This window comes from Perca flavescens, chromosome 14 (genome assembly GCF_004354835.1).
Source record: "Perca flavescens isolate YP-PL-M2 chromosome 14, PFLA_1.0, whole genome shotgun sequence".
Taxonomy (NCBI): Eukaryota; Metazoa; Chordata; class Actinopteri; order Perciformes; family Percidae; genus Perca; species Perca flavescens.
The window spans coordinates 13,078,029-13,089,080 of record NC_041344.1 but is presented as its reverse complement, the minus strand read 5'-3'; the positions used below and the strand labels follow the sequence as shown (position 1 = coordinate 13,089,080).

Below are 11,052 nucleotides of genomic sequence, written 5' to 3'. Positions count from 1 at the left end.
GCTCAAAAACAAAACAAAAAGAATGAAAATGAAGAACCCATCTACCAGCTGGGTAGTAAACAGCTTTGTTGCTGAGCACAGAAGATTCCCATCAGAAAGCACACAGGGAGACGAAGCCTAGCGCTGTATAAACTAGATATGCTAGGAGTGACTCTATTCAGTAGACACACACTCACTGCCAGAGCCCCCTGTACAATAATAATGCTAAACAATACTGTGTTTCATTTACTCTTTTAACACAGAAATATCACTGAGTCATACAAGGACAGGGCATGTATTTATCAAAAGGCTAAAAGTGAAATTTAAAGTAAAAATCTTTCATTGTTACTCATGCTCGCTAATAAACAAGTGGGAAGTAGGCTTATCTACGCTTTCTTGGCGAGAGTTAAATAACAAGATTGATACCAATACGTTAAATATGAAACAACAGCAAGAAGCTAGTTAGCTTAGCTTAGCAACAGGGGGAAATAGCTAGCCTGGTTTCATCCAAAGGTAATAAAATCCACTTACTAGCCAATTTGCGTTATGTCTCTCTCTTTTTTTTATACAAACAAAGACTAAAGTGTAAAAACAACAATTTAGAGGTGACAGAGCCAGGCTAGCTGTTTCCCTGTTTCCCAGTGTTTATGCTAAACTAAGCTCATCGTCTTCTGGCTGTTGTGTTACATTTAGCGTACACACAGTTTTGGATTGATTGTAATGACTATAATTGTTTGTACTGAATATGTTATCTGAAGCAGTAAGAATAATCACGTTTTAGCAGAAAAACTCATCACTGAGTAATTGGATGAAGGATTGTTTTTGTTTTGTTTAATAATAAACAATAAGGCAGTTGTTGGGTAAATCTTTGTCTCTGATTGGCTATTCCTGCTCTGAGCATATGTGATCAATCAAGAAAAAGTTACTGGCTGTAAATAGGAGGAAGTCACTTTTTTTACTACTAAGCTTTTAAGAGCATTATTAATTGTAGTTTTGATAAATATATGCACAGATGTATTTAATATTATGAGTGATAATCAAATGCAATGCAGTTGCCAATAATAATACCAATAATAATATATAAACTACATAATAAACTGTATTTATACTGTCTCTATTTGTGTTCATTGTCAACAAACATCATTTTTAATATCTCTGAATAAAAATAGCATCATCATAGAGACCAACAGGGGGGAAAGGGGGAAGCAGAAATATTAATTGGTCCAATAACTCATGTGGACAGGAGAAAGACAAACAGAGAGAGGAAAGATACCAGAGGAAACATTTCATAGAGCTGAAAGTGCTACAATACAGTATAGGCATTAATATTTTCTCTCTGTCCTATTGGAAACATTCATTTTCAGTTCCTCCCATTACTCCAGAAACCTCATATAGTCGTTCATACAGTAACGTTACGGCCATGTTGGCTCTTATAAAGAACAGCACACCTGCTGCTACATTATGGAGACCATACTCATAGGAAATGAACCCTGACTCAATGTGTTACAGTGAAACAACGTCAAAGGAGCACACATCTAGCCTCGATATTTAAGACAAATGGAAACAAACTGTAGATGACATGCAGGGTTATGTTGCCTTAGAAGTCTAATGTCGTACTAAAGTTTCACACACAGTGTCTCAGAGATTAAATAGCTAAGGGATGTGCAACACAAAAAGGCCAAAACACTTACTTAATACTTGCGAAAACAATATTTGCAAAGATTCAAATACTTTCATTTAAATGGTCTCCTTTTCTTGTTCTGACAGTAGCTTGTTTGAAAGTTACTGTACCACACACTTGTAGACATTTTAGGAAATATTCCCACCAACAGCTGGGACACAAGCTATTATTGCACTAAACGCCCCATTAGCTTAAATTTATATTTATCATGCACTATAAGAACTCTGAATGTAAGCAGCTACATCATATCATCTGATTACTACAAAGCGCAACATTGTCAGAAATCAAATTTGAAGCCAATTTCAAAGTGTCAGATATAGCTGCAAAAAACTAGTGATATACTCTAAATTAATGAAGACAAAGGCAATGCATGGGTAGATATTGAATGAATTAATAAATAACAGATTTTAAATAAATCAACCAACATATAATTTATAATTAATGTATCATCTCATCCAGCTAAATGTCCATGTAATATAACAACAACCAATCTCAAATAAATACTCTGTGTTTGGTTACATTAGAAACTCTGTCAGTTGAGTCTCCATTTGGTGTGGTAAATGTGTATTGATCACCCCATCTAACAATTTCAATCAGTTTGGCAGTCTCTGTCAGCAATAACACTACTCCTTTAAATCAAAACAGTTTCAACATGGAACAGTGTTTTTAAAGAAGAAAACACATGTATACTAGTACTTGTAGTTAAGACTAAAATATGCATTTAACCATCCAAAAAATAACTTTGTGTGGGCCCATTTAGTAGATTTAGTTGTTGGAATATTTAAAACTGAAACACACATTGACCTATCCTCTTATCTAACTACATCATCAGTATGAATTAATCAGCGTCAAATGAATTATTAATACAAGGAGCTTTGTTTCCCTCTTGGAGCTCATATCTGGGTGTAAATATTAAGTGGTCACTGTGCTAACAGCAAAACTGGGCCTAATTTTACAGCTTCTTGTATTTGGTGTTTGAACATCAGCTGTGATTGGTTGTTTTTGGTTGTCGGCGTGTGTTTGATGGCAGCAGGTTAGGTCAGAGCTCAGTGTGTGTGTGTGTGTGTGTGTGTGTGTGTGTGTGTGTGTAGCTGTACACAGAGAGCCAGCAATGCAGTAGCAGTTTGTGTGCATTCTCAGTGCACCTCCAAATGATTGAGAGTAGTTAGCTAGCTAATAAATGCCATGATTTCCCATTTGTCTGACGCTGCGTGGAGTTACGGCTCCCAGTCGTCATCGTGGTGCTGCGAGGCAATGATGACAACAACGGTGAGGATGGTGCACAGCACAATGGAGGCGATGCCAACAGCCAGGCTGATGAAGGAGAAGTTGCGTGCCTCGCGGGAGGCTATTTCCGCCGTCACCATGTCCCCTCTGGATATCGCTGTGCGCACCTAAGTGGTGCAGGAGGGAGGGGATGGGTGTGTGGGAGAAAAGGGAAATTAGAAAATATGTTATGTAACAAGAAGATGCATGAGTGGGAGCAGGAGAAAGTCTAAAACACCATGAATGGATCGATTTCACTGCAGCACAGCCTGAATGTGCAGAAAGAGGCCACTCCACACAACATTAACACACCATAACAACATATACAGCTCAGACCGGTTGGTCCATGCCTTGTCAGCTCAACTTAACTCAAAGCCAGCTGAGCAGGCCCAGAGGAAAAAATCCATTCAATACCATTGCGCCGACAATGGTGCAGTTACGTAATGTGGTCTGTTGTGTGCATGTTGGTCAGCACATTCTCCCATTACAGAGGCAAACAACAGGCAGTGTGAGGTATGAGACCCACCAGACTGAGCCTTTACATTTCTCACATCACGCTCAACTTAACTCGACCAAGATACCAAACTGTGCCTTTTAATGCAGAGGTGGTATAGTTGTATGCACTTTAGGTGTAATGGTGGTGCGCTGACCCAAGATAAATTCTCTTTAAATGTGTATATAAATCCTGCGGTGGCAGTTTTCTTCTGCTGCTGACTATTTTTCCTTATTCTGCATAATTTAAAACAATTGAAAACATATGGTGTCAACATCAGTTATACACTACAGAGTCTTGCCTAGTTCGTCCTTGACAGGGAGGGGCCTGAGAACTGAACAAAACATCCAAGCAGCCAAATACAAGCTAATTTTGACACAAAATATACATTTTGTTTGAAAAATCACCTGTATTAACACAATTATGTGCACAATAAAAAAAAAACTTTAGCGCCAGAGGAAAAGTCAAGGGATCGCCAAAGTCATTAGGATTCATCCTCTGGACGCCATGACCGTCTTGTATTAAATTACATGGCAATCCATCAAATAGTTTTTGAGATAATTCAGTCTGGATAATTCAGTCTGAACCAAAGTGCTGGACCGAATGAAATGATCATCCCTAGAGTTTAAGATATAAACATGACATTTTCCCAAAACACTCAATCTTAATGTGACTAAAATAAGTGTGATTTATAGTACCTTACTTTTCTGCATACTATAACTTTGTTTATCACAGTGTCTTTCTAAAAGTACACTTCTGAAAATAAAATGAAGGGCGAAATGACTCTAGAATCCATTCACACAACAGTCTCCCTGGTAAAGGGGACATTATGTTAATAAAACTCAAAGATCAAAAGATGAATGATGAAGTGGCATTAACCTGCACTGCTTTGATGATCGCAATAATGCCTGTTGGCCAGAAGCAGCAGACGGTGGTGAGCACGGCGATGGGCAGGTAGTCGTGTGGCGGTCGACGGTCCATTAGGGTGATGCTGGGTGGCATTTGCATTGGATAATTCTGGCCCGGTAGAATCCCTGGGTGGCCTCCTCCGGCTGGCATGTAGGGTTGACCCTAAACAGAGGGATAGAAGAAGAAGACAGAGAGTAAGGACTAGTGCTATTTAAAAACAGAAGAGCTGTTGTAGAGCAGCTTACAAAGCACTTTTCACTCCAAAGACACAGGAACAAGGTGACACAGTCAAAGAGGAGGACAGCTGCATTAGCACAGTCTCTGTTGCATGTATTAAAGAGTTGTGCATGTCGTAGCTTTATCAGAAATGTCTAAAGATTTATGATTTATATGTGAGATTACAGCTGGCCTGCAAGATGGTTCAGTGAGTTTGCTCTTGATTACATTTTCCGCACCCTCCTTTAGTCCCGTACACAAGAATGTATGCACAACAACATCAATTATACTGCCAGGGATTTTGAATATTTCATTTCAAAATAGACTGGTGAGGTGGAACTCTTGTTTTAAATTCAGTGCTTGGTGGTGAGACTTAGTAGCACAAAAGCACTTTCAGTTTTTTGATGACTCAATTACATTTTGGGGCCTAATTACACCACTTTCAGTTTACTTCAAGGGGGTGGTGTGGATGGTTTTATCTACTGTGTAAACATGTGCAGCTAGATTTAATTTTTGTACAAAATTAATGAATAAGTAAAGGGTACAATAGCATCTATTAATTATCCTGAGCACTGGTACACAACCTGTTTTTATACCAAAGCAATGCCTACTCACATCCCCTCGTCTCAGCTTGCATATTTTATGAAATGTGAGCGACAAAGACGGATGTTCCCGTCTCATTTTTTCATTGTTGTTTTGGGAATTCTATGCCTTTAATAAATAGCCAACAGTAGGGAGATGACAGGAAATGAGGGGAGATAGAGATGACATGCAACAAAGGAGGGGAATCTGGGAGTTTGCGGTTTGTTCCAGTATTATTTCACAAGCAAAAAAGCACTTTTTTGTGTTGCAGAAGTAGTTTTATCTCCTATGTTGTTAATCATCTCACAATGGTAAGCAAATGTCATTTATGTCATATTCTGTTGTTTTTAGTCTCAGTGTCTTACATATATCACTTTGAATTAACCGTTGTTTGAAATGTGTCATACAAATTAAGTTAGCCTTTCCTGTTACCTGTCAGAATTTCCGGCAGCACCTGAACAATCCCGGAAGTGGAACGTCGTGGATGTAGATTAGCTGTCAGTGAATATTCTACTAGATGCTTATGTATCGGTTTGTCCTTAAAAATCAATATTGATCACATTAGCTGTTACAAACATTGCTGCAAACCGTTTTTTAATAAAATTCTTAAAATAAAAAATTGACTTAAAGTTGTTTTAAACTGTAAAAGAGATGTACATAACATCTTTGACAACATACTGCAACAAATGTATAGTTTAAGATAATTTTTTGGTGGGCTTTTCCCTTTATTCGATAGTGACAGTGGATAGACAGGAAAGGGGGAGAGAAAGAAAGGGTATGACACGCAGCAAAGGGCCACAGGTCGGACTCGAACCCGGGCCGCCGCAAAGGACTCAGCCTACATGGGGCGCACGCTCTACTGGGTGAGCTATAGGCCACCTCCAAATGTATGGTTTAGAAGACATATAACAGAGTTTGACATAAAATAAAGGAAACACTTTATTTTACAGGTTTGTAGTTTTTCTGATAATGTTTTAATAATTTCCGATCATGTTTCCTGGAAAGAAGTACTGTATGTAATTTTGTACTAATTATAGGGAAAACTAGAGACAGTGTTTATTTGGTCAATTTAACTGGTAACAATGGAGCTTTTCTTTAAAAGAAATTCCTTTGAAAATCCACACCTATACAAACTGAAAACAACAAACAACTGAGATAACAGACCACTGTACTTTCCCTATAATTAGTACCAAATTGCAAACTTCCTAGTCAATTATTATGAAACTATGGACCTGTAAAATAAAGTGTATAGGATGGAAAACATAATAACTATTACCTGTGATATGAGGTGAAAAGAAACGTATATACAAACGAACAGAGACTGGTGTAATTCAGACTTGTACAATCTTTCAAAGCACTTTACACGTCTCGGACTCACCGATGCCATGGGGTAGACGGGTACGTAAGCTGTGCAGGGCTGCAGCTGAAGCGGGTAACCTGGATGGATGTATCCTACAGGGGCGTGAGGCATGGTGCCTCCGGGGCCTTGGGTCTGGACCGCGTAGCCCTGCGGGGCCCCCTGGGGACCCAGCGGGCCGCAGTGGAACTGGGTTTCTTGAAGATATCCATCTGATCCTGGAGGAGGAGGCGGAGGAGGGTAGTTGGGTTGGGTGCCCGGTGCAGGCTGCATGTTGGGATGATGAGGTACGTTTGGGTCTTGCGGGCCGGGGAGGTACGGAGGAGGCTGCATGGTCTGACGGCCAGAGTCATCGAGACCTGACAGATGAAGAGGAAGACAGAGAAAAGATAAGAACAAAGCAGGTAGGAGAGGAATCATAAATAGAAAAAGCAGAGGAAGAGCAAGAGAAGAAACAGATGTAAGAGTGAGCGCGCAAGCGTTATCTAACTCGAGCACTGTTACACATTTGTCTGCATGTTGACTGTGATATGTTTTATCTCACTGTTGAGGAGGGGGAGAAACAATTACACAGACCACAGCTCCTCAGCAAGACTTCAAATAGCATTCACAAAGACAGAAAATCCTCGTAGTCTGTGTGCTAATGATGACAGTGATTGACATTTTCACCTCCAAAGAAGAAAGGCCTTTTTCTCTCCTTCTCTCTTCAAAAACAATGTTTATTAGCGGTTATAAATGTGGCATTTCTGGGCGCCTGGCTAGCTCACCTGGTAGAGCGCGCACCCATATACAGAGGCTCAGTCCTCGACGCAGCGGCAGCAGATTCACCTCCGACCTGTGGCCCTTTGCTGCATGTCATTCCCTTCTCTCTCCCCTTTCATGTCTAAGCTGTCCTGTCATAATAAAGGCCTAAAATGCCCCAAAAAAGAAAGAAATGTGGCATTTCTGAGATGGAGAACTTCATGTGTCTGAAGCATCCTTCTGCGTTTGAACATTTGATGCTCACACCTCTGCTCCCTTTGTGTTTGTTTAACATTAAACATGACTGATGGGGTGTCGTGTTTTCACAGCAGGGAAGCGGCCGAGGGTACGGTAATCCAGTTTGACAGGGACATGAGGAGGGAGGAGGAAGTGAAGATGGAGATAGATGGAGGTGAGGATGGAGGAGTAAGGATTTGATGGGACAGAGGAAGGAGAGAGCAGGAGGCAGTTTGCAGAGCAGAGCAGCTGAGTGATGAGTGATGACAACTTGTGCTCGGGGACCGGCTTTACATAAGAGTCCCCGACTCCGTCACAACTAAGAAGCAGGACATGGACCAGAAACAGACAAGAGGGGAAAGGAGCGAGCAAGAGGGAAGGGACACCTTTGAAAGGGCATGATGTGCCATCAATTCAAGAGTGGGCTTGTGAGATGGCTAGGGTGGCGGCGTTTGAAAAGATGTCATCCAAACGGTTTTCCAGATTGGATGTCTTCACTAGAAAATGGGGAAAGTACCTGAGCTTTCTGGAGGGAGAGTATGATGGGCTAGATATGTTTTTTTGGTTTATAGTTTATTGCATATTTTGTTATTTTGTTGTAAGGTCTTGAATATTGTAGTTATGTCCATGTTATCTTTTCTGGATTTTTGTCTGGGTGGGTAGTGATGTCGAAGGGGGGTATGTTCATGTTTCAAATTGTATGTTTTGTGTGTTGTGTTAAAGTTAAACAAAATTTGTTAATCATAAAAAAAGGGCATGACGTGAAGAGCAGCTTGGCAAACACAAGAGACAAAACATTGGTGTTTCGCCATTTATCCAACATCTGTCAAAGTAGGATTAAACAGAAGAAAGAAGCTAGGGAGTGGTGGATTTTCAATTTAAAATAGGTAACATGTGACATGTTCTAAACATTGGCTTTAAACAACACTTGTGATACAGCAGGTGATGCAGCAGGTATTTCCAGTAAAAAAAAAGCACCAAATTCACAAATAAAAGCCAAGTTTTAGGTGTGTGCTGCAAGCTGCCAGAGATAAAATGGATGGATAGCTATCATGTGTCATTAATCAAAGTAAAATGACCGATTTAGATGTTTTTAGAGGTAATTTAACATTTGCTTTTTGCTCCTCACTTCTTAAAGACTAATAGACTAATAGAATACAATACAATATAATTGCTTTATTGTAATTGCACAGAATAGATAGATGAGATATTCCACATTGTTGAGTTGTAGTGGCTCTATACATGTAATACTATTGGAAATAACTATGTACAAGGAATATGAAATGGCAGGTTTATTGAATTATATTGATCTATAATACCTTAAAAATTGGGCTAAAAGTCCCTATTGATCCAACTCTAGCTATAATGTTATTACACATTAGTTGTTAAATACTTATTTTTGAATAGTAGTTTTTAAGCAATGTTTTAGTTGTTACAATTGGAACGTTCGATTTTAGCAGGCGAATTGAAAATATTGACTTTTACCAAAACTAATTTTTTTAATTTGATTGGTTAAACTAAATAGAAATTTAACAGACTTTTCTCACAGGGAACATTTTTGACTTGTAGTAGCAGGAAAAGCACACAAGTGTAACTAATAACATTCATGCTTGTTCTGCTTAATCCAGTGAACCAGCATGCTCAACACTGTGCATACCTGGACCTAAAATGAATGTAGTAATGTTATTATACACTTGTGTTTGACAGGTCAGGTCAATTTCATTCATACAGCTCAGATTTCTGTGTCGACAGTTTATTCTGCAGTGAAGAGTAGGAACTTAAATTAGTGCCCTAATTATTAACAATTACATATTAAGGAACAGGAGACATTTTGTTGATAAGTAACTAGATGAAATATTATAAAAATGTTGTAGGCCTATATATAATATTTAAGATATCCTTTCCTGGTGACAAAATAAGTAGCTGCTAGTGCCTGTATTTAGCCTTTTAGGATAGTAGGAATAAACACAGTACTGCAGGTTTTCATCTGTTATTGCAGGTGTAATTTAACCCCAGGTTAGAGGGAAGCAGCAGGGTGAACCATGACAACTGAATGAATATCATCTCAAATACATAACACTGAGCTGTGTTGAATTTAACATGAACCAAAACCATTCCCACTCAGACATCTGCAAGGTATCATATCCCTACAGTATTGACAATGTACTGCATCCTCATGAATAACATTATACTGTCGGTGTGCTGTTGTTCTTGTTTTTACATCAATGATGGATTATTGGCCACACAGGGTTCATTAACGCACGAGACAACAGTAAGCTTTACAGTCTGCAGTCTCCTGTAATGTACCAGTGCAACTTTATGCTTTTCATTATGACCTTTATTATTTTATTCTTTACTGTAAAGCTGCTGTTTGAGCGCCTTCATTGGCACTTTAATATCCTAAAATGGAAGAGAAATCTGGAAACACGAGACAAAATTGCTTTTTGTTTCAGTGCACCAGACGTTAAGGATTATTAATTAAGGCTGTTAAACACGCGCAAGTGAAGGCGTGCACGCGCAGAGAACACCCACACTGATGTCTATAGTCAGGAGAGATGTACGTAGGCATGTGGGCAATGATGGTAATGAGACACAAAAGAAAAAAAATAACAATCACCCCATAATAAATTGTAAAGTAGCCTGTTACATAAATATATATTTTAAAGCAGTAACATAAATAAAATAACTTCACTGCTTGTGATACAAATACAATCACATAAAGTCTAATAATGTCACTTTAAACTCTCTACCCATGGATATAATAAGAGGCCCTATTGTGCTTTTTGCTCGCCAGTCTGCACCCACACAGCGGTGCATCATCCTATAGAAACACCGCTGTGCAGATAAATAGCGGATGGAGATGTTGACAAGAGGCGAGCTGGACAAAAAGATCTCGTCAGCCCGATATGTATCCGCGGATGAAACAAAACGATGTCCATTTTAAAAAAAAATAAAATTCTCACATCTTAAAGAGGGTTAAGAAGAAGTGGCTCAATTAGGCTGCCAATTAGGCTTTAAAATGCGCCACATTTTACACAATTAAAACACCTCACCGTGTTTTTCCGACGACATGCCTTCCGATCTTCTGTCCTCCACTTGTGGTGTTTTTACTCCAAGCTGGTGGTGAAAAATCCCTCCTTTCGTGCGCGATGATGCAGACTTTTACTCCAAACAACCCATCCTCAAGATGTCTTCATTTTAAAAACACCCACGTTTATTATGGTAACTTCCAAGTGTTAGAGTAAACCCAATTCTCTCCCAGCGCACAGTGCGCCTCCTCTCCTTTCTCTTTGTGCGGCTAATAAGGTTTCTCCACTAACGCGTCGCCTTACATTGAATTAATCAGACTCAAAGCTATCGTTGTCTTAAAGCGACAGCCCGGACTGCGAAACTGCACATGCACTGTGCTGGAGCATCCCATCACAGCTCAACGGAGCCACGGATTTCTTTCCTCGCGTGACATTTCACCACCTCAGTTTTTCCTCGCAGGCACGTTATCCTCAGATGGAAGATTTTACCTCGAGGGGTTTACCGGATGTCAGAAAAGCCAGGAGAATGCACTGGATGTAACCAAACATTTTCAAACATCTC

At 39.5% G+C, this 11,052-nt stretch overlaps 1 protein-coding gene across 1 annotated transcript; it reads right to left on the bottom strand.

Moving 5' to 3' along the window:
• Positions 1-2,841: 2,841 nt before the first annotated feature.
• On the bottom strand, positions 2,842-10,738 carry prrt1 (proline-rich transmembrane protein 1). The gene is made up of 4 exons (XM_028598457.1): positions 10,515-10,738; positions 6,505-6,842; positions 4,299-4,490; positions 2,842-3,054 (listed from the first exon to the last, which is right to left on the bottom strand). Exons 1-4 carry the CDS (start codon positions 10,531-10,533, stop codon positions 2,878-2,880), a joined length of 726 nt encoding a protein of 241 aa, XP_028454258.1. The 5' UTR covers positions 10,534-10,738; the 3' UTR covers positions 2,842-2,877.
• Positions 10,739-11,052: the final 314 nt, after the last annotated feature.